The 24,627-nt window shown below is 36.6% G+C and overlaps 2 protein-coding genes across 4 annotated transcripts in view; both read left to right on the plus strand.

The window, feature by feature from the left end:
* The window catches only part of RNF128 (ring finger protein 128), a 76,398-nt gene extending 70,315 nt beyond the window's left edge, over positions 1-6,083 (plus strand). For 2 of the 3 annotated variants that reach the window (XM_031675501.2, XM_072957772.1), the window contains exon 7: positions 4,663-6,083. In XM_031675501.2, the coding sequence (XP_031531361.1) occupies positions 4,663-4,796 (134 nt within the window). In that variant the 3' untranslated portion in view covers positions 4,797-6,083. The remainder of the gene's footprint in view (positions 1-4,662) is intronic. The other variant, XM_015247848.3, reaches the window with a different exon arrangement.
* A 5,823-nt stretch (positions 6,084-11,906) lies between these two features.
* Positions 11,907-24,627, plus strand: part of TBC1D8B (TBC1 domain family member 8B) — a 54,581-nt gene continuing 41,860 nt past the window's right edge. The window contains exon 1 of the mRNA XM_006214174.4: positions 11,907-12,201. Coding sequence (XP_006214236.1) covers positions 12,072-12,201 — 130 coding nt within the window. The 5' untranslated portion in view covers positions 11,907-12,071. The remainder of the gene's footprint in view (positions 12,202-24,627) is intronic.

Raw genomic sequence — 24,627 nt, forward strand, 5'->3', positions numbered from 1 at the left:
GTTGGTTTATCAGTGCCATAGATACCATTTCTACATATGTCACGAGGAATGCCATCATGTAAACGCAAACCTCATATTGTAATCTAATCTTCAGACATTTCCAAGAGTACAGAGTAGTCATAGGAATCTTAATAATCGGTGGCTTAGTCTACCTATAATAAATAATCGTTGTTTATTTGCCCCTGGTGATATTTTTTTTTGTTCTTGTAACTGTGTGGTAATAGAATTTAGTGAAGATAAAGGAGAGTGAGTGTACAGGGTAATTCATTTCATTGCCAGGCCAGTTTTTTTAAAAAGTCCCAACCTCCTTTTTTGTGTGTTTTGTTCTTGTGGGAGAGGATAGGAGGCAGAACAATTTTTTGCAGAGAATTTGAGAAGCAAATAAAATGACGATCCACATCCCTTTTCCTGTATTCTGTATCTGTGTGAATGGTAGTAACACCTTCCCAAGTGCCTCAAACCAGGAACTACGGAGGTCATAAATTCTTCCCCCTCTTCTTTCCTATTGATTCAATATCATCTTTCCTCTAATCCATCCCCTAATTTCCAACCTTAATTCAACAGACATAGCTTGAGCCGCTATCTTCTCTCTGCTCATTCTTTCCACTCTTCCTCCCCCAAGAATTTGGAAAAGCCCAATCTAAATCCTGTTCCTCCTTTAAAACTTGCTCCACTTTAAGAAGCCTCCCTTGACTCACACGTGTGGCCCTACTGTCTGCTTCCATAGATCTTCTACCATTGCACTTATTGCACTGAATTTTAAAAGTCCCTTTGGGTAGGGACAGTGTCTTATTATTCACTGTTGGTATACCCAGCACCTAGCACAGACTGCCACATAGTAGACATTCAAATAAGTGTTGAATGTATGACTACATAGGAAAGATTTAATTTTATCTATGACTATATATTAGTAGTTCGGGTGTCTTGCCTATTAACCATTGATTATTGGTGATAGTTGATTTAAATAACGTTTGGTAAACATACAGTTAATTACTTCATACCTATGTTTTCCATCATTGTGCTCAATTATATTAGAGCAACTGGCTTTCAAACTTAAGCATACATTGAGTCACTGGGAGGGCCTGTTAAAACAGAGAGGAAACAATCAGTTTCTGACTCAATAGGTCTGGAGTGGAACCTGAGAATTTTCATTTCTAGTAAGTTTCCAGGTGATACTGATGCTGCTGGTCCAGGGACCACACTTTGAGAACCATTGAATCAGGGCCCTACTTCTTAACCCTGGCTGCGCATTAGAATCACTCAGAGAAACTGTAAACATTGCTGATATCTGGACTCCACTTCAGAATACTTAAATCAAAATCCGTGAGATGCAGGGCCCAAGCACAGGTTTGTTTCTTTTTTTTAAATTTCGAAATAATTTCGGCCTGACTAAAAAAGTATTCAAAACTATTACCTCTGTAGAAATGAGTTTGGCATTTTTTTTAGATTCTACGTATAAGTGAGATCATAGACTATTTGTCTTTCTCTGGTTTATTTCACTTAGCACAATGCCCTCAAGTCCATCCGTGTTGTTGCAAATGGCAGGATTTCATTCTTTCTCATAACTAAATGTTATTCCACTGTGTATATATCACATTTTCTTTATTTGTTCATCAGCCAGCAGACACCTAGGTTACTTCTATGCCTTGGCTTTTGTGAATAATGCTACAGTGAACTTGGAGGTGCAGATTATCTCTTCAAGATAGTGATTTCATTTACTTTAGATATATATACAGAAGTGGGATTGCTGGATGATATGGTAGTTCTAGTTTTAATTTTTTGAGAACCTCCACACATGTAGAGCTATACCAATTAACATTCCCGCCAATAGTGCATTGGGGTTTTCCTTTTCTTCACATCATTGCCAATATGTATTTCTTGTCTTTTTGATAACAGCTATTCTAACATGTGTGAGGTGATATCTCGTGGTTTTGATTTGCATTTTTCTGATGATTAGTTATGTTCGGCATCTTTTCATGTACCTGTTCGTCATTTGTATGTGTATGTGTTCTTTGGAAAAATATCTACTCAGTTCTGCCCTTTTTAAAACCAGATTATTTGGGTTTTTGCTATTGAGTTGTATGAGTTCCTTATATATCTTGGATATTAGCCCCTTATCTGATATGTAATTTGCAAATATTTTCCCCCATTTTGTAGCTTGTCTCTTCATTCTGTTGATTATTTCCTTTGCTGTGCAGAAGCTTTTAGTTTGATGTAGTCCCATTTGTTGATTTTTGCTTTTGTTGCTTGTGCTTTGTGGTGTCATATTTAAAATGATTGCCAAGACCAATGTCAAGGAGCTTTTCCCCTATGTTTTCTTCTAAGAGCTTTATGGTTCCAGGTCTTAGTTTTAAGTCCTTAATCCATTTATAGAGTTCATTTTTGCAAGTAGTGTAAGAGGGATCCATTTCATTCTGTTGTATATTTATCCAGTTTACCCAACACCATTTATTGAAGACTGTCTTTTCCCCATTGAGTGTTCTTGGCTCCCCTGTCAAATATTAGTTGACCTCATACACATCAGTTTATTTCTGAACTCTCAGTTCTGTTCCACTGATCTGTGTGTCTGTTTTTACACTAGTACCATACTGTGTTGATTACTATAGCTTTGTAGTACAGTTTTAAATCAGGAAGTGCAATGCATCCCACTTTGTTCTTCTTTCTCAGGATTACTTTGACTATCCAGGGTCTTTTGTAGTTTCATATGAATTTTAGAATTTTTTTTCTATTTCTGTGAAAAAATGTCATTGGAATTTTGATAGGGGTTGTGCTGAATCTACATATGGTTTGGGGTAGTATGGACATTTTAATAACATTAATTCTTGTGATCCACAAACATGGGATATCTTTTCATTTATTTGTGTCTTCAGTATCTTTTATCAATGTCTTTCAGTTTTCAGTGCATATCTTTAATCTCCTTGGTTAAATCTACTCATAAATATTTTATTGCTTTTTGATGCTGTTGTAAATGGGATAGCTTCCTATATTTCTCTTTCAGATATTTCATTGTTAGTGTATAGAGATGTGGCTGATTTTTGTATGTTGATTTTGTAAGCTGCAATTTCAGTGAATTCATCTATTAGTTTTAACAATCTTTTGGTGGTATCTTTAGCATTTTCTCTATATAAGGTCATGTCACCTGGAAATAGATAATTTTACTTCTTCCTTTCTGATTTTGATGCCTTTTATTTCTTTTCCTTTCTAATTCCTCTGGCTGGGACTCCCAGTACTATGTTGAATATGAGTGGTGAGAGTGGGTACTCTTGTCTTGTTCCTGTTGAGTATGATGTTAGCTGTGCGTTTGTCATATCTGTCCTTTACTATGTTTGGGTATGTTCCTTCTTTACCCAGTCTGCTGAGAGGTCCACATTGCATTTAATTGTCTTTTTTTGTCTCCAGTCTGTGACTCTTCCTTAGTCTTTGTCTTTCTTGACCTTGACACTTCTGAAGGCCACCAGTCAGTTATTTAGTAGAATGTCCCTCAATTTGGAATTGTCTGCTGTTTCCCAATGACTAAATGAATTGTCCATTGTCTATTTCTAGCAAGAATACCACAGAAATTATGTTGTGCCCTTCTCTACTTCATATCATATAATGAGGCACATGATTTCCATGTCTTATTACTAATTATTTTAACTTTCTTCACTTAGTGAAGGTGGTATCTGCCAAGCTTCTGCTTTTAAAGTTATTATTTTTCCCTTTGCAATTATTATTTTATAGAGAGACACTTGAAGACTATACAAACATCCTGTCTCATCATACTTTTACCTATTAATTTTCACAATCATTGATACCTCTTGCTTGCAATAATTATTACTGAAGTGTGTGCCAAATGGTGATTTTCTGTTTCCATCCTTCTTTCTACATTAATTAAGCTTCTATTTTAAGGAAGAGCTATCCCTTTCTCCATTTATTTATTCAATTATTCATTTATAATAGTATAGACTCATAGATATTTCTTTGACTCCATAATATTATTTTCATGATGATTAGATTGTCCTAGATTTAGTCATTGGGAATTCCCTCAAGTTGTTTTGTTTCCTTTCAACAGGCCCCATCCTTTTTTTTTAACATTTTTTATTGATTTATAATCATTTTACAATGTTGTGTCAAATTCCATTGTAGAGCACAATTTTTCAATTATACATGAAAATATATCCTTTTTTTTTTTGAGTACATCCTTGCTTTCTGGTACCATAAGATGTTCTAGGCCAGGGATTGGCAAACTTTTTCTGTAAAGGGCCAGAGAGTAAATATTTTAGGCTTTGAAGGCCATAGATCTTTGTTGCTTTTTTTGGGTAGGAGGGGATGTTTTATCTTACAGCCTCTTAAACATGTGAAAACCACTCTTAGCTATGGACTTGGCTTGCAGGCTGTAGTTTGCTGACCCTTAGGCTAGAATCTAGGTTAGTCTTATACTCTCCTTGCCTTCGCCCTAAAATCAGTTATTTCTTCAGGGTGTGGGGGCTTTTATTGGAGAACAGTACTTCGAAACTAAGATCTGGGCACTAGGTATGCTAAAATTATTAAAGGAGCAGGGAATGTGTTGCTAACCAGAGTATGTTGGAATTAGATAAGAAAGGCTTCTTAGACATGCCTATTGAATTTTGTCTTAAAGAAGAGGAGGTAAAATCATCCTAAAATTGCCATTTCTTTTTAAAGATGAGAATCTGCAGCTGGTAAACCATGAAGCAAGTTCCATTGCAGTGGATGTTGTTCCTCATGTTGTCAACCCAACCTTTGAAGAAGATGAAAGTCCTGATCAAGAGACTGCTGTTCGAGAAATTAAATCATAAAATCTGTGTCAATAGAAAACTTGAACCTTTAGTGATAACAGAACTGCCAATCAGGGCCTAGTTTACTATTAATGAACTGGATAAACTTAATAAAATAAGAATGATACTGAAAGTGCTGAGATGACTAATATTATGCTATAGTTAAATGACTTAAAATATTTAACCTATTAACTTTTTTCCACAAACTCATTATAATGTTTTTCATAGGCAAGTTTCCTCTCAATAGTGGTAGCAACATTTTTAAACATTCAAAACTCTCATCAAGTGGTCATGTTTTTCATTTATAACAATTTTCTTATAAAAACATGTTGCTTTTAAAATGTGGAGTAGCTGTAATCATTTTATTTTATGATAGTATCTTAATTAAAAATACTACTACTTTAGCTTGGGCTATATGTGTCAGGGTTTTTCTCTAGGTGCTTATATTGATCTGGAATTGTAATGTAAAAAGCAATGCAAACTTAGGCTAGTACTTCATGAAATGTCTATTTAAGCTACATTAAGTTGATAGAACAAGGTTAAAGCAAAATATTCATTTTAACTATTTCTTGTTTTTAAAATTAGGCTAAATGTACTTCATGTGAGTGTCAAGCATAGTTTATCAGAGAATATGGACTGGACTGGATTGATTGGTATATTAGTGACACCAATTTGACAAAAGATTATAGACAAAAACTTTCCTAACAAAAATGCTGTATGACTATTTCTCAAACTTAGAGGATTTTCAAAAGCAGAGTATATAAATCATCATACTGCTTGAAAATGATTATGAATAAGTCACCCCAAAATTGATAATTGATCTTTGTGTATGAACTTCTCTACAGAAGTTAGTCTGTAGAAAATGTTGTCCAAACAATGTTGACTTTGAAAAATGAGTTTACATTTTACCTCAATGGGCTAAAATAACATTAGGTAAACTAAAATTCTGTCCATGTAGCTATAAATTTCGTGAATGCATTTTCTTGGTGTTTGAAAAAGAATTGGGGGGGGGGGAATTCCAGGTGCCTTAATATAAAGTTTGAAGCTTCATCCACCAAAGTTAAATAGAGCTATTTAAAAATGCACTTTATTTGTATTCTCTGTGGCTTATCTTTGATTTTAGAGTTGTTTCCAGTGCAAATTCCAGCAGAATTTAGGCAAAAGCAGAATAGACATGTATTTTTGTTGGCTAAATGTAGAATGGATGAACCATTGCATTCTTGTACACTGATTTGAAATGCTGTAAATATGTCCCGATTTGTATTGATTCTCTTTAAATATAAAGTGTAAATAAAATATTCCAATAAATGTTTGTGTCTAGTGTTTAGCTCCCATATGCTAACTTTTAATATATGTTTGGATTTGGGAGGGAAATATGGTTGGATGTAAATGGTCATTGATCTATTTGATCAATAAAAACTAACACTTTAGCGTGATAAATATTTACATATTGCATTACATAGGGAGGAATTGCTCCCGTTATAATATAACTGAACTTGCCATGAATTGTTTTTAAATGTCAGCAAGGTAAATAATGAGGTTTGACCACTGTTAATATAAGGTTAGAAAAAGACCATGATGCCAGTCCATCTTTTTTGTTTGTTTTTTGTTTGTTCTCTTTTGTTTTTTTATATACATTTCAGATTTTTTGTTTTATGGTTTTTTTTATGCTAGCCCATCTTTATATGACCCAAGACATAAGGCCATTTATTTGCTTTATGAAGTTATCTTTTCCTTCAGCCTTCTCTTTGGCAGTATGATTGTTAGGATGTTGTTAATGAGTTGAGTGCATCTCTTTATTTTGCCAAACATGCTAAGAATAAGCAGATGCTTAGAACACCTAAGAACCATGATTATCAAACCAAGGTTTATGTATGTCTTATGTGGCAATATGCTAGGGGTATGTGTGTGTGTGTGTGATGCCATGCAATAAATTTGGCCTATATTCTTAGGAAGTTAATTATTTCAAGCTCTGTGGAGGTGTTTTTTTGGGGATTTATAATTTTTGGAATTTTAATAGCTGGATTGAAGTATAATCTACATACCAAAAATTCACCTGTTGTAAATGTATGGTTCCGAGGTACTTAGCAAATGTATAGAGTTGTGCAACTATCACCACAGTCTGGTTTTAGAATATTCCATCAACCCCAAAAGTCCCTTCACACCCATTTGCACTCAATTTCTGTTCCCATTCCCAGCCCCAGGCAACCATCAGTCTACTTTCTGGCTCTAAGGATTTGCCTATTCTGGACATTACATATAAATGGAATCATATATGGTCTTTTGTGACTGGCTTCTTCCACTTAGCATAATATTTTCAAGGTTCATCCATGTTGAAGCATGCATCAGTACTTCATTCTTTTTCATTACTGAATATTTTATTGTATAGTATTCCACATCTGGTTATCCACTCATCAGTTAATAAACACTCAGATTGTTGATAATGCTGCTAGGAGTGTCCACATCCAAGTCTTTGTGTAGATATGTTCTTGATTTTATTGGGTATATGCAGAGGAGAGGAATTCTACGTCACTTGTGAATTTTCTTCCTGCTATTATCTTTTGATAATAAAGAGTTTGAGCAACAGATTTTATTACTTTCACATAAAATATAAGCTGATTCCTTTAACAGTGGCAGTAGATATACCTCTGTGTATAGTAGTTTTCAACTTAAAGAGGGGTTTTCTCAGAGTTCATTTGTAAGATTAGAAGTCAGGTTGTATTATCTTATACATAAGAATATACATGGTTCCCAGGTAAATCAGCAAAAATACGTTTAAAGATATAATTGGATTGCTAAGAATAGTTCTCCTCCCCAACCCCCCACATCTAGTTTTGGTTTATTTACTAAATATTTTAATTAAGTTCTATAATATTTGGAGAAATTTTATCACTTTAGATTATAGCAAATTTTGAGTTATTTGCCTTACTCATTGCTGCTTCTTTTTGGAGTGGAATTTTAAAATATTTAAAAACATACTAAACAGTATAAAATTTAGATTTACATGCTACATGAGACTTAAATGAAATTCATGATTATGGTGGGTACTTGGACCTCCAAGAAAAATGTTCATTCTTCTCTGCCTTAGAGGTAACTCAGTGAAAAGTTTGAAAAACACCACCCACTAGTTCTTAACTTTTTTTTCTCCAGAAACATACAAGCTCATGAATGTGAGACATTTGTGGACAGGCCTAGATTTGGATGGTTAAAGAGCAGTAGATAGAAGTAGGGCTTAGCATGGATAGTTAATGGCCATTTCTCCTCGAACTGACATCCTAGTTCTGACCCATTTCCTTAGAAAATTTTAATGGGAATTTCCTGATATGAACTTTTAAAAAAAGGCAATTCAATCATCTAAAATTCATCAATAGAGCTTGTTTTTTGCATTCTTTTTTATTGTAGTATAGTCAGCTTACAATGTTGTGTCAATTTCTGGTGTACAGCATAATAGAGCTTATTTTTTAAAAGATGCTTATGTAGCTCTTCATGGAAACATAATTAATCACCCCCCAATTTGCTGTAAACTTTGATTTTCAAATACCTAATTTGCTTTCAATCAGTGCATCTAAAACTTTAATATGCCTACAAATTACCCAGGGATCTTGTTAAAATGCACATTCTAATTCAGCAGGTCTGGAATGAACTCTGAGATTCTGAGTTTGTAGCAAGCTCCCAGGTGATGCCAATGCCGCTGGTCCCGGGAATGTATTTTGAGCAGTAAAGTTTTAGATGGCTCGCCTCTAGTAGTGCTCCACCTGTTTTGAATCTTACTGTTTCTAAACCTGCTGTAGACTGTAAAGCATCAACTCAGCTTGTGAAATTCATTTCAAATAAGAATCCAGTAGAATATTGAGTGAAAGCCTCAGCCTTTCCATGGCACAGGGTTTGGAATTGCTATTTGAGGTTTCCCAGTACCTTTCACATAGGTGTTTGAAACTACGATTTACAAGGCTGAGTCAGCTGGAAGACTGACCTCTGGATAAATGAGGTATTATTCATCTCTGCATGCTTTAACTTTGTGTCCATACATATGTGGCTTGGATAAATCAGAAAACAAGAATAGAAGCAGACAGATGAGTTGGGAAGTTATTACAACAGTGTAGTAGGAAAGTGATGTGAGGCTTATCTAAAGTGATAAAAGGAGGATTTGGACTTTTGAAAAAAAGAGTAGGGTGTGTGTGTGTGTGTGTGTGTGTGTGTGTGGACTTTTGAAAAAAAGAGTAGGGTGTGTGTGTGTGTGTGTGTGTGTGTGTGTGTGTGTGTGTGTGTGACAGTGGAGGTGGTGAGAGTTTAAGACTATTCCAAGGTTCCTTAATGAACTCTAGTGTTCATAGTAGCACTATTTACAATAGCCAAGACATGGAAGCAAACTAAGTGTCCATCAACAGATGACTGGATAAAGAAGATGTGGTGTGTATATATATACACAATGGAATATTACTCAGCCATAGAAAAGAATGAAATATTGCCATTTGCAGCAACATGGACAGACCTTAAGAATATCATACTAAGTGAAGTCAGATAAAGATAAATATTATATGATATCACTTGTATGAGGAATCTAAAAAATAAGACAAATGAATATATTTATAAAACAGAAACAGATTCACAGACTTAGAAAACCAACTTTTCCCAAAGGGGAATGGAAGGGAGGGAGGGATAAATTAGGAGTATAGGATTAACAGATACACATCACTATACATAAAATAGATAAGCAACAAGGATTTACTGTATAATACAGGAAACAATGTTCAATATTTTGTAATAACCTATAATGGAAAATAATCTGAAATATAACTGAATCACTTGGTTGTACACTTGAAACTAAAGCAATTTTGTAAATCAACTATACTTCAATTTTTTTTAATGTGAAAAAAAGACTATTCCAAGATTTTTAGCTTAAGCATCTTGGTAAATAGTGATGCTCTGAACTATGAGAACCTAGTAGGAGAAATAATTTTGGGCAGGGGGATGTTGGAGAAATAAGTTTGGCTTTGGACATGTTTGAGGTATCTATAAACCATATTCATAGGTAGTACATTGTCATGGTTTGTAGTCAGACAATCTAGGTTCAAATCCCAGCTCTGCCATTTATTTAGTTATGTGAACTTAGGCAAGTTACGTAACCTCTCTGAGCCTCCTGTTCTTCACGTGCAAAGTAAGGATGTAAAAATGTACAAAAGTATTAATGAGGGTTAAATGACTATATATACATAGATAGACATAGATATTACCAGCACAGTGCTAGCAATGATATCCAAGGCAGTTTGTAATTCCATTTCCCTAAAAACAACATACATTGACATACACAACTGAGTGACACTCCTTTTTGTTAAAGGCACTTGCAGAAAAATACTTTTATTTGCACAGGCTTGAAATATAGTTCATGATCAAGTTAAAATGTTGTATCACAGGAGTAGTTTTAAAGTGTTTTCTTTAAACAATCAATGAAATGTTTGTTTACTACAACAGGAGCTCTCTAAATGCCCTGCTCTGAGCCAAAAGTGGGTCTGATTCTACAACAGGGAGCATGTGGGTACATCTGAAGGGAGTTGCAGACTAAAGAGGCAGAGGAACAATTGAGTTCTGGACAGCCCTTGCCACAACTCTAAATTTTAAAGGTATTGGAAAAGAATGTGGTTTGATGAGGAAGGAAATAAAAAGGGGAAGGAGGTAAGAAGAAAGAAAGATAAAACCTCACATATCTCTACATTTGCCAAATTTACTGATCTTTCACCAGGAAGATGAGAAAATATCTTCCTTAGTACACATCCCAAATTAGGATGGCTTTTCCCAAGGATACATTGCAGTTTGGGCTCTTGGAAGACTGCCTCTTCCCATCCTCTGCAGAAAGCTACCATGGGACTAATGACTGCATTTTAGTAGAAGAGAATCCCAATTTGACCCTTTTCTCACCAACAAGAAAAAATCCCTACTTGTAGCACATGCCTGCCTCTTCTGAGCTGGCCAACATTATGGGAGGGTTAAGCCAGAGACGCTTCTCCAAGGCAGGGTTATTTGGCTCCACGACTTGGCATCCGGGTGTGACCCACCCCATTTTTTTTTTAAGTCGGATCCTTGAAGCTTCATTATCAAAACAGCTTGCCAAACGCCCCTTGGTTTTCGTACACGCCTCCCAACTCCTTCCTTCCTATAAGCTTGTTTTCGCTTTTAGCGCACTCTTTAATTCTGGTGAGCTTAGTTAACCGCAGTTAGTTAAAACGTCCCTCAAATAATTCCTCGCATTGATGTCTCGCAAACCACTGACCTCATTCATCTTAGTATTCAAGCAGCTGTGTATCATTGCCAAGGTACAAAGTGGTGCAGGTTGCCCTGAAAGGGATTTTTTTTCCCCCTAAAGTGCTTCAGAAAAAAAAATTGCTCATAAATTGTTTAGAACCTGTAAAGCGAAGTTGGACGAGACGTTTTCTGTGGCTGATTACAGTAGTTAAAGAAACAAGTTAGGAAAGGGAGGAGCGCACGGCGTGAAAAACAGTGTGTGGCTTCTGGAGATTTTATATTCTTCCTGAACGGGCAGAAAGAGCTTAATCTAAGAAAGATTTTGAATCCGGCAAGGAATCAGTGTGACCTTGGATAAGTCACCTAACCCGCCTGTGCATTTGTTTATTTATGTGCAAAGTGGAGAATAAGACCTACTTTGTGAGACTTCTGTAAGGATTACGTGAGATATTGTACGTAAAATCACTATAGTACATAGTAAGAGCTCATTAAACGTTACTTGCGGCTGCTGCTCCTTCCCAGAATGGCCGTTCGTCACTCCCAAATTCCAGAAACTTTGTTTTCTACAGTTTAACACCTTCGGCTGTAAAACGATGAGAAGAAGCAACACTTTTATCCCTGGGGCTCACTTATTTGCACCAAAAAAAAAAAAAAACCCGCTTTAAACTTTCGATAGGCAAAAATCCACTTAACTGGTGGCGGGACCCGCTTTGAGAGCACTCCCACCCAACTCTCACCCCCAGTGGATTGTGGGAAATGTAGTCCTACGCTCCAGGTGCCTGCGGACAGAAAGGCGGACAGAAAACTACAATACCCAGAAGGGAAAGGAACGGGACTATTTCCCCGTCGGGCGGTAGCGCTGTGGGAGGGAATTGGCAGTCTCGCTGCCTACGTGGGAGAGAAGGGAGGGTTGGGGGAAGCGTGGAAAACCAGAAGCTGAGCGGCTGTCGTCTGGGGTAGATTTGGTGGGAGGAGTAGAGGGGAAGAAACGGGTGGAGGGGTGAGGTGAGGAGGGCATTTGGGTCGCCGCTCTCGGGCGGCACAAAGTTCTTCGCTATGTGGCTGAAGCCCGAGGAAGTGCTCCTGAAAAATGCGCTGAAGCTGTGGCTGATGGAAAGATCCAACGACTACTTCGTGCTGCAGCGGCGTCGGGGCTACGGGGAGGAAGGCGGCGGGGGGCTCACAGGTAAGCTGTAGCCATCCTCTCCTCGCCCTACTCCTGGCCTCGCGGCCGTGTTCGCTAGGACCTAAAAGGTGGTGAGGGAACAGTTACTCGTCGCCGCCCGCCGCCGGCTGCCCGATCCTAAACCCTGGGTGGGGGACACTGGGGTTCCTCTCCCGCCACCACCTTCCCGTCGCCCTCCCCGAGTCTTGAAAACGCCTCCCTGGACCAGCAGTCGCTCTTTGGGTGGGACAGGGAAAAGGAGGAAGGGTTCTTTCTGAGGCCAAAAAAGGATCAGAGTTAAAGGAGGGGTTCTTTCTGAGGCAGAGTACCTGCCCTGTAGCTTCCCATGGGGGAGGGGGCTGGGGACAAGCGTTCGACAGGAACAGGTCGCATTTAGGCTGGTGACTGTGGCCAGTTCGCAGTTATGGACTTAACTTTTTTCACACCCCCCACATCGATAATCATCACTCTTGGGGTGTAATTGTGTTGGCGGCGGGAGTGGGGAGTGTGATGTTGAGGAGAAAGGGAGGAGTTCCAATCATATCTCCAGGGATCGGCATCAAATTAGAGGAATCAGCGTAAAATGAGGGATTTACGGAGTCTGGAGGAGGCTAGGAGTGCGGGGAGAGGGCAAGGGGTAGGTCTCAGAATTGTTGACCCCTCCCGATTTAGTATCTTTCTCTTTGCCTCCAAGTTTTCCCATCCTTGGGATCCCCTCTCAGAGTAACTGTCGTAATTAATTTCTCTCTTGAGTGTTTGGCGCTGCCCTTTCTTTCAAAGCCAAGGTTGTAAGCAAACCAATTAAACAAACGGAAGTTTCTCTTCCCGCCTAATCCATCCTGCCTTCCCTTCTTTGATTTACAAATCAAGAACTCTTTCCTGGTCTAGTGTTTAAAGCCTCCAAGGAATCTTGTTTTGAGTCCAATCGTCTTGGGCAGGGGCATTCAAACTTTTGGTCCTTGGGGAGGCCAGAGCTCTTTTTCATGACAATTTCTGGTTTGGTATTGTGGCCTTTAAGTTATGGACCAGGCTTAATTCAGCAGCGAGATATAACAGGAAGAATCCAAAATTCTGCATTTTAGACCCATCCTAATCTCTTGTTGAATGATTGATGTTAGGCAAATTATTCCATGTATTCAGCCCTATGTACCTGCTATGTGTCATGTGGAATCCTAGGGTACAAAGATAATTAAGATTCGGTTTTCTGCCTTTGAAGGGCTCATAATCTGGTGGGGGTTTTTTTTTTGGCGGGGAGGGGGTGGGAATGGTAATTAGGTTTACTTAATTGTTCTTGGAGGAGGTAATAGGGATTGAACCCAGGACCTCATACATGCTAAGCATACATTGTACCACTTGAGCTATACCCACCCCCCAAGGACTCATAATCTGGATAAGTGGCAGAGGGTCAGGTTTAGGGGAAGTAACCAGTAAACCGGGCAAATTATAACCAGGAACGACTAAACCAGGCAAATTGCAATTAGAACCAAATAACTAAAGGATTGGTTAAAGATTCATGGAGGAGATAACATTGCTTTTTCTCTTCTGTTAAATGGTGTCTAACTCAGAGTTGAGAGGACAAAAGATAGTAAGTGCCAAATCCATGTGTGTTGTTAGGATGGTGATGAACATGTGCTGTTATTTCCTTCTTTTCAAGACATCCCCTGTGTGGAGAAAATTCTGAGGTTCTATGGGACATTGTTTTTCAGTTCTTGCAAGACATGTTCATCCTATCCAACTTCTAAAAAGGACCTCTTGAAAATATGGCAACAAAAATTGCCTCATTAAACTTGACATTTTGTCATTTTCTGATGTTCAAAAATTATAAGTTATTTTGCAGAGGAGTCGTTCCATTTAATAGATGTGTGTATTTTGCAGATTAAAAATTGAGATTCAATGTTCATAATTACCCAGTGATGTAATTTACCCACTTGAGTCCACTCAAAACACATCACAATATATTAAAATAGATTTTACAGCCCAGTGTTATAGCATAATATTTTGGTTCCCCATAATTTTACGTGACCAGAATTTTCTGGTGTTCCTGTCCACATTTACCAAAGAAGTATATTTCACTTTGTACAGCTGTGTTCCTGAAAGTAATAGGTAAATTAGATTTTTGAGACTCAAATCACTGTTATGTAGTATTTATATTGTTTTTTACTTGTTGCACAGTCCCTTTAAATAATTACTCCTTGTTTTCTGTGTGTGGTTTTTCATTTGACATCCTTTCTTAAAGCATGGATCAGTTGCACCAGTTTCTTATCTCTATCTCACCCACTCACATTCACTCTAGCCCCATATCTCTAGAATAAGAGAGGATTTGTCTGAAGGAATAAACCAGGATTTCTACCATACATGTATGTTGAGAATAGCCATAGCTCATCTTTGTGGTCAGTTCGTATCGCCGCATGTTTGTTTTACCTGTGGTATTGTCGAGATGCTTGAAATTACCAGTGAGAGCTGCCACTGTATTTCATGTAAATTAAATGAAATGGATCAGAATGGAGCAAAGGGATGTTTTTAAGGTTTGTTTGATTCTTTTTGGTCCAGAGCAAAAGTGTGGTCTTATTTTTATGGCTGCTCAATTACTGTATTCTTACTTAAAATTCTGAAGCCAAGAGCTTTCCTGTGCTTTAACCACAAATCCACATTTGGATTAGCTCTCATGGGAGTTTGACTGTGTGCCAGCATAAGCTTGTCTTTTCCATTTTGTTTGCTAAAATCCAGTGTTATGTGCTACCCCTTTAAAAGATTCGTTTATACATTTTTTTGATGAAGAAAAGATAATGACCATCTAGAAATGTTAATAGTTGTGCTTTCTTTAAGATTTCATTTTTTTGGCCATGTGGTAATTGACAATCAGCAACAGCAATAGCTGTGGATTTGGTGAAGTTGGTTGACTTAATTTTTTTTAATTCTAATAATGGAATTGGAGCAACAGAGAACCCTAAGATGGTTAAAGCAGGAATAATAAGGGTGATGACTTTTCTCTGGCACCTAAATTTAGCACCTGGCTTTATGTAATTAAAAATAATTTATGCATATTTGGCTTATTAAGCACAAATCAACAATTTACTTGGCAGATGGGAGCTACTACATGAGTGAAATAATGGGGCTACCTTCTATTAAGTACTCTAGTGTATGGGATTTAGGAAGATCTGCCAATCAAGAAGCTTTAATGTAGATAGTTTGTTCAGAGTATTTTACTCTTGAATTTTCCATATCTGAATAGTGTAAGCAGGTTCTTGTGTGTTGGACTTGACAGTCTCCTTAGTAGATACTGGTTTTTTTGTGATGTAGAACAAGACTAAGATAAAAAAAACATGAAAATAGACGATGTTTCCTTATCTCTTCTTTCATCTTGGCACCATACTTTGAAATTAAATCATCTATAATTACTAGAACATGGTAACATCTGAAACGAGCTTTCCCTTTCAAAATGTTTTCTGATATTTATATAAACTTAATAAATCACTGTGTAAGTGATTTGTCATAATTAAACATACACATAAAAAAATTGAGGTAGCCTTTCAAAAAAGTTCTTAATGATCATCACTCAAAAATACAAGGCTTTTCTCTCCTTTTTCCCCACCCCAAGCTCAAGGACCCAATTCTGAAAATGTTCTCAAGTTTTTCTTAGCAAAATATCATTGCATTCTCTGCTCACAAAGGAAATATCTGGTAAAATTTTGGCCTCCCAGGTACCTCATTACTGGGACCAGGGTGCCCAAATGGTGGCCTTGACATTTCATTTTACATAAGGAAATATCAACCCTTTCACACACACCCCCCACTGTGAATTAATAAATACCATTTTGGCTTATTAAAGAGAAAATCCTATAGGGCAACCCCTAGGAAGGGCAAATCACACTGTGTACTCCTCTCCTTTCCTCCCTCCCTGGAACAGTTTGAGCCATGTGAAATCAAGTAAAAGATTACTTTTAAAGATCTCTTAGAATTATAAAGGACAGCTGTGTAGGAGTTTTTGCAATATGAAGGATGGTCAGTGTCACCACTGTTTCTTGGTAATAATGGAAGGATTATTGACTGCTTACCTATAAGCCTTGGGCCTTTTTTTCAAATACCTGCTGATACACTGCTCTTTCTCCCTTCTCCCTCCCCTGCTTGCTGCTGGGGTCTTCCTTAAGCATAGGCTGGAAACCACCACTCCAGTTCACCTTAGGGTCATGAATCCTCAATCCTCAAGAGTTGAGTTAAAGTTATAATAATGTGGATTGTGTGCAAAGAGGTTGATTTCTAATTTTTTTTTGGTTAAGATATTGGAGATTTGTAATGTAAGTAGAAAATTAATATTTGCTGTCAAGTAGATTTCATTCTAATGAAAAAAAGACTAAAAAGTGATGACACTGGCCATCCTTCATTTTTCAAAACCTACAGAGCTGTTCTTTATCATTCAAAGAGATCTTTAAAGGTAATTTTTTATTTGATTTCACCTAGATCAAAATGTATCAGGGACGGAACTGAGCACAGTGTGTTTTGCCTTCCCTGAGGGTTACCCTATGAGATTTTTTTAAAAAATAAATCAACAAGCCAAAATCCACAAGTGCATTAATACACCACTGAGTCCAACAATTCCACATACCTCATTAACCTTCCTCCTTTATCTTCCCTGATTCCTTAATATTTCTGTCTCTATTCAGTGGTAATTGCTTTATAAAGGTTTTGTTTTGTCATCTGTAAAGTGGGAACAAAACTTATCTTTCCTATCTCATGGCACTGTTATGTGAGTCAAATGAGTTTTGAAACCTGTGAGCAACTATATAAACATATTCATTTATCAGTTAATGAAGGAATAAGATGTTAAGTGCCATTTTCTGTACCAGAAGACCAAATGAGGATCTATATTTGTACCATTTTCCCTAGTAATTACTTTTCCCATGTTGTATATAGAAATTGATTTGGAGTAGTAACATTGAGTATGTACAACATGCAATGATATCACTGCAAAATCAAAACACTAGTTAATCACTCAAGAGTTTTGGTATGATGATGATTATGCATTTATGGTTTTTAATCAGAATAATGTATAAGGATTAGAATAAAATAGTAGAACAGCATTTCTTTTTGATCTACAATTGCTCAAAACCTAAAAGCCCTCAAACAGTGCTTCTTCAGATATAAGCATCACTTGTCCTACTGAGTGGTATTGAAGAGTATATGTAACTTTAGTTATATTAGTTTTATTTTTAAAAACGTAATACTTGAAGAAGAACTAATGATCCAGCTGGTGAAAGTCCATGCTTCTGGTGGACAGTTGTGGAAAAAGTATGGATTTTATATTATCTTTGCATTAGAAAATTTGCCTGCTTTTCCACCTTTTGCTGCTGCTATATGAGCAGAAAAGGTAAGAGTAATGTACAAGATACATTCATTCAACAGATAACAACCAACAGTGCCTTCTAAAAACCAAGCACTGTTTTAGGTGCTGGAGTTAATAGCAGTGAGTGAAACAAAATCCCTATTCTCGTAGGGCTAACATTCTAGTTGAGGGAGGCAAATAAGCAAATAATATTTGGCTGATGGTGGTAAGTGATATGAAGAAAAATAACGTAAGATACAGTGATAAGGGAGAGGAGGGGTCAGTCTTTTACATAAATTTGATCTAGGAATACCTCTTTAAGGTGACCTATGAACAGAGACCAGAGGGACTAGAGTCTATGATCCAAGCAGATACTTGGGAGCAGAGTAAATATACGTAATTCTTTTCAGGAATTTCGCTGTGAAGGGAAGCAGAGAAATGAGGTGGTAGCTGGCTACTGCCCTGGGTGTTGCGTATACAGTGGTGAATAAAACAGAAATAGTTTCTCCCTCACAGACTTTATAATCTGGTGGCACAGACAAATAGTTAACAAGTAAGCAAGCAAGTATGTAGTTACTGGGGTAGTCAATATCAGCCTAGTTTGGGTGGCTTACAGTCATGCATGAGGGTTATTTAAAACTTCCAAAGCAATTTTTCAAGGTTAGCTTTACTTCGGTGTGAAGTATGCTTATCTGATGTCCTGTTAAATAATACAAAGATTTCTTAAAAGCCGTGATTAATAACAATAGGTGGTATTCTGGTGGCAGAATTCCAGTGTGACATCTGTGAAACAACTTGCCAAAACCCCATTTGGATGGTTTTTAATTAAATCAGCCATCTCTGAGCACGAGCAATATCTGGGATGCGGTTTGGTAGAGAGAAGTGGGGAGGACATTCTAAGTGGGAGGAATAGCATGATAGTGCCAAAAGCAAAAGATGGCACTTGTTGGGACACAGCAGGTACTCCAGATTCATTTATTTGTGGTTGAAAATATGAGACTCAGTATATGGTGCCCTTAGCAACTGGAAATGTTGTTGAAGAGCAATGTCCTCATCTATAGACGAGGAAAACTGGAGATAGAAATTAAAGGGACCTGAGAATTAAACCTTTGTTGTTTTTGTCTCCACTGCGCTTTCAACTTCAACCTACGTGGTCTTGTTTCTTTCTCTCTTACTCCAGTATAAAAAAGTGAAGTTTTAAAACAAGGTAACATCATATTTGTTGATTTTTATCATTATATTAGTCATCCTCTTGTTTTAAACTAACCAAAATCATGGCCACCTTTAGTTCTTCTAATTAATGTTTTTTAAGTACTGTACTATATATGAGTTTATTCATTTACTGCCACACTTGCTTTTTGCTCTGCACCTAGGAATTTAGATGTTGTATTTTCTTTAATTGTGTGAGGGCTATTTTTTTGTGTGCATTGATGCATAAGTCTTGAAGTATATTAAGGTGCTGTATATTTCCCTATATTTTAATCTTTAGAAGTATAGCTGGGTTTGATATTGATAATACGTGCATTCTTTTTCTCCCCATTTATGACATTTATGGCATCAGTTACTTTCCTTAAAAAATTCTAAATCCTTTAATGAGTAAAGATTACAGTTAGGAAAGGGAATGAGTGCTTATATATATCCACTTTTCAAGCAAATGTCTTTAAAAGGATGCAGGGAGAGGGAAAACAGGACAAAAGAAGAATTATTTTTATTCACTTTTTCCAAAGCTCTTAAGTGTAAAATTGGCAGCTTTCAAAATGGCAACAGTGGCTATTGGATTATTGTAAAATAAGCATTCACAGTCTTGTTTTAAGGATGTAGATCTCGTAGGAAAAGCAACAGACTCAGGAAAACCTACAACCTCTGCTGAGAACACTACTTTCTCCTGTTTGAACGTACTACTAAGTGTGTTGGCAGTTTACTAATTAGTTTGTTCATTAACATTTAATGAACTTGAGATTATAAAAAATTCAGTAAAGGTATACTTGTTTGACTTTGTAAACATGGCAACTTAGAACAAGATACAGAATCCACTATAAAGTTCCAGCAATCATTCCTATGGCTGACATCTATAATCGCACATTTTACTTAGAGTGGAAATTAAATCTTGTTTATCATTAAACAGCTCATTTTAGTGACTCTTCTGCAGCTTGAGCAGTGTTGCCTTACACAGTGCCCTCAATCTCGTTTACAGGCAGAAAGAGCCACTTGTCAAACGAAAGTGTACTAAACCAGCACGTCGATAATGAGTACTATCTTCAAGCTTTGGCTGTTTTATAGTGGCCCTTCCTCCAACACTCAGCCCTTGGTCCTACTTGCTCATCATTATCGTCAACCTAATATAAAAAGAAATGTTTATCAAATTTGCAGGTGTCTGAAAATTGAAAGGGACAATTAATACCATAGATCAGTTTTCTCAACACAGGCTGCAGGTTAGATTCAATTGAGAACCTTAAAAAAAAAACTAAATGACACTAGAGTATTTATAGGTAAAATGATGCAGTGTCTGGGATTTACTTTAAAATACTCTAAGAGGGATAAATGACAGATGATTGACAGAATGTTGATAGTCATTGAAGTTAGGGCAAATAGAAGTTTTAGTATATTCTATTTTTTGAAAAATTTTATAATACAAAGTTAAAGAAAAACATAGAATACCCAGGCCCTATCCCAGATGAGTTAAATTAAAATCTCCATGCTTTCATAGTTTTAGAAGTCAAGCCTGAGTAAACTGCATTTAGGTGTTTTTTTTTTAATCAGCTGTACAGAACTGAGAATACCTAGATTAGTGCTTTTATTTGTGGAAAAGATCAAAGTAGGTTAGTTAATCACACACTTAGTATGATAATATGATGTAGTGACTAAAAAAGCTAGTATGATCTTTGACTGCATTAATAGAATCATGGAGCCCACAATATTTTTAAAAACCCTGCATTTTTTCAGATCTTCTCTGGTGTTCAGGTTTGAATGACACATTTTATAAGAGGCTTTGACAAATAGGTATGTTAAGAGAATGGCAGAAGAAATAATAAGAAACCCAAACAATCTCATACAACAAATAGATGAAAGAACTAGGTATATTTTAAGCCAGGAGAAGAGAAGAATAAACAAAGGGATACTGGATAACTGTAATTACAATATTTGAAGACTCATCATATGAATAGAGTATATGTTTTGTATTGTCCTAAAGTTGCAAGGAAGTAGCATTTTATTTATCCTAAGAAAGATCTTTCTTTTTCTTTTTTTATGTGTGTAAGTAAGAAATCCCTTTATTTTTCTATCATGAAGGTTAAAAAATGTTTATTGTAAAATTTTCAGAAAATACATGTAGATGTAAAAAACAAAATAATGATCACCCATCATCCTGTTGCCCAGAATATAAACAGGATTGGCCTAATTTGTGTGGCCTAGTACAAAATAAAAATGCAGGGCTCTTTGTTCAAAATTAAAGAATTTTAAGATGGTTGCATCAGAGTATGCAGCCCTTCTGAGCATGAGGCCGTATGGACAGGTCTCAAGCTCATGAAGCCAGATCTAATGATAACATCTGGATATATACAGTTCATCCTTGAACAACATAGGGTTTGAACTGCATGGGTCCACTTGTATGTGGACTTTTTTCAATAAATACAATAGTACTAAACGATCCACAGTTGTTTGAATCCGAGGATACAGAACTGCAGATATGGAGGGCCGACTATGAAGTTATATCAGATTTTTGACTGAATGGGGGTCAGCATCTCTAACCCCTGAATCGTTCAAGGGTCAACTGTAAATCCTTTCATATTTTAGAAAGAACTTTCTAATTAGTAGAACTTCCCACCAATGCAGTAGGCTGCCTTGGGAGAACTCTGGAGTCAAAAAGGAAAAAGCTAGGCTTTCTATCAGGGATACTGTAGAATAGATGAATGCGTTGGTGGTTGTACTACATGACCTGTTAGGATATTTTTCATCTCTGATGTCAGTGGTGCTCTATGTCCATCCATCCAAAAAGAATTGGTTCATGAACACTGATCATTACCTGCAAATTGTATATTTTTTAAAATCATAGGACCTTGCTTTTTTGTTATCCTGCTGTGTCATTGAATAAAAAATATTTCACATCAGTTACGGTGATGAATTGCCTTAAGAAGTTTGTTGCTACTTCTATGGCAAGGTGCTACCAAAACCACATAGACCTTTAAAAGGTCTAGAACATTGGTAACTTCCTCAGTTCTAGATATTCAAAGAATGATTTGGATTTTTAAAATTTTTTGGGGGGGGTAATTAGGTTTATTTATTTTTAGAGGAAGTACTGAGGATTGAACCCAGGACCTTGTGCATGCTCAGCGCATGCTCTACCACTTGAGCTATATCCTACCCCCCGAATTTCTTGGTATTTTAAAAATCTCTTGTTCTATCAGGCAGCCGACAGACACTATCTATTCTCTTGCCAATTTACTGTTGCTATAGAACTTCCCATATATAGGCTGATTCATGGCCTTGGATGTTCAGTCTGTCAGATGATAGACCTTTGTGTTTACGTTGAAAACCTTAGAAAAGCAACCCAAAGTTGTCTGCTTGTTTTCTTGTACTTTTAGAACCCAGACATTGGCACATATTAATCCCTAAATGACTTGCAGGGACTTGATGATGATTATAGCTTAATGAGCTGAATGTCTTCCCCAAGCGGCTGGAAAGGTATTCTAGCGCTAGCTTCCAAATTATTTGTTGCATGGTTTTACAATAACTGCCTGATTTAACAGTACTTACAAAAACTGAACAATTTCTTTTCTACATAGTGTAAAGCACTTATAATCTTTCAAATGTTTCTGCTGCTGCTGCTGCTGCTGCTGCTGCAAAAAATGACCTTTGTGCAGGTGATTTTGAGCACTTTGTCCCTAATTTCAGACTTTCTATCAAACAGCTAACTGTTATCATGTTACTCAGGAATGCTTATTTGTGGCCTCTCTTTTCCTCTCACATCTTCACACATCCACACTCCCACTGTTAATTTCTCAGTTGAGCCAAATTTCTCTTTACCTGTTTGTTCCTTTTCCCATTGTTCTAATACTGCTTTCCTAGTGTATATAAAGAAAGAAATAGACTTTGAGCTACTTTTATTTAAAATGTGGTAAAGGTGACATAAATGATTTTCCTCACAAATTTGAAAATACTCTTTTGAAAGCTTAGAATTTAAATTTTGGGAAGGCAAATCCAGCAACTAAAGTGGTGCTGTGGTTAATGAATGCTTTTATTTGAACTTATAATTCCTTTATTTTGACAATTTTGTCAAGTTATATGTTTATTTATATACACAGACATTCATACACTTGATTCCATTTTTTCAACCTGAAGATAGTTTACCGCTTTTGGTTGTCTTTTACTAACACTCTTTTATCTTTTTCTTTTTTTGAATATTTTCACTTTCCCATCTTCAAAGTGAGAGTATTCTCCTTTTTTCCATTTCCTGAATAATTTCAGTTACATTGCTCTGAAGAGGTTATCTGCATATGTTTAGCTCCCACTTTTCTTTCTTTTTCTTTGACCACTCCCACTTTTCTTTCTTTATCCTTGATCTCTTAGCCAGACCTCCAATTTCTCACACTTTTTCGCACTGAGAGTGATATAATTATTTTTCCTTTTATCTCCAAACTATCCACTAATTCCCTGATTATTAGTTGAAAGATAATCGCTTCCTGTGTCTCTCCTCCTCATTCCCATTCTCTCTTCCCCAGTACCTTCTCTTTCATAATATTTGTCTGGATGTTCATATTTCTTTTTCTTGGCCTTCAGTTCATGTTATGGCTTTTTTCATATCAGATAACTTCTTTTCTCTATAATCTGCACATGTTATTGCCAAACTCTTCCTTGATACTTTACCCCCAGTATCAAAACCCTCTGTCAGATTGCTAGTTGATATGCTGCATTTGTGACCCCTATTTTTACTTTCCACCAATTCCTACATCTACTCTCCCACCCTTTCCTTTCAGTTGATCCAAACTTCTCTTTATTTCTTTGTTCTATCTCCTACTCTTCTAATTTTCCTCCCTCTGTGCTTATAATAACTTCCTACCTCACATCTGCCAACCTACCTATATTGTCATTCAAAGCTTGCTTGAAATCTTAACTCCTTTTAAGTGGGGAAAGATAGGGAGATAGCCAAAGGCCTGTTTTAAATTGATTTAATTCTTTCCTCAAAAATCAGTATGCTCAATCAAAGAGAAATGCCTCATAAAGTAAAACCAACACTCAACCAATCAAAGCTTCCAGAAAAGGAAAGTAGATTTATATATTTCAGCCATCCCATTGATACAGTTAAGTCCACACATTTTGTTCCCATTGTGTCCAGCAATGTGTTGAAAGTTAGGGATACAAACCCAGTGGTAGAAGACATGGTTATTGCCCTCAGAGAACTAATACTCTAGAGAAGGAGGCAAGATTAATGTACATGAAACGCTTAGAAAGTAGTTGTAATAACTAGCCTAATAATTAAGATGCTAGGTTGTGTAGAATTTAAGTGCTATAAGTAATTAAAGAAAAGGGGCGGCATAATTGCTCGGAATTGCCAGTGAAGATTTCTTGGGGGAAGTGGGTCTTGAAGAAAATGTAGAATTTGGGTTAGCTAGACTGGGCTACAAGACTTGCGTTAGCATTTCTAGGCAAAAAGAGACCTACTTGCTTAGCAAAGACTTTAAGGGAGAAGTTGGTTGTTTAAGAAAATGGCAAACTTTATTCTAGGGAGGAGTAGGAAATATTAGATAACTGAAACTAAATGATCAAAGCCTTGAACTCCAAATTGAGGAATTAAGTGTTAAAAAGAAAGTCTTTTACCTAAGCATTTTAATTAATCAAGGTTTTTATCTTGTATAAATATCCAACATTTTTGGGGGGGTGGGGAGAGGTAATTAGGTCTATTTATTTAATTATATTTTTAATGGAGTCACCAAGGATTGAATCCAGGACCTTGTGCACACTGAGTGTGCACTCTACCAGTTGAGCTATATCCTCCCCTCTCCAACATTTTCTTATATAATAGTATTTACTAACACTGAGTGGTTTACTGTGTGCTAAGCGTTGTTCTAAATGTTTTATAAGTGTTTTATATGTAACAATAACTCATTTCAAATGTACAACCACCTTTTGTG

This window comes from Vicugna pacos, unplaced genomic scaffold (assembly GCF_048564905.1).
Source record: "Vicugna pacos unplaced genomic scaffold, VicPac4 scaffold_76, whole genome shotgun sequence".
NCBI classification, from domain to species: domain Eukaryota; kingdom Metazoa; phylum Chordata; class Mammalia; order Artiodactyla; family Camelidae; genus Vicugna; species Vicugna pacos.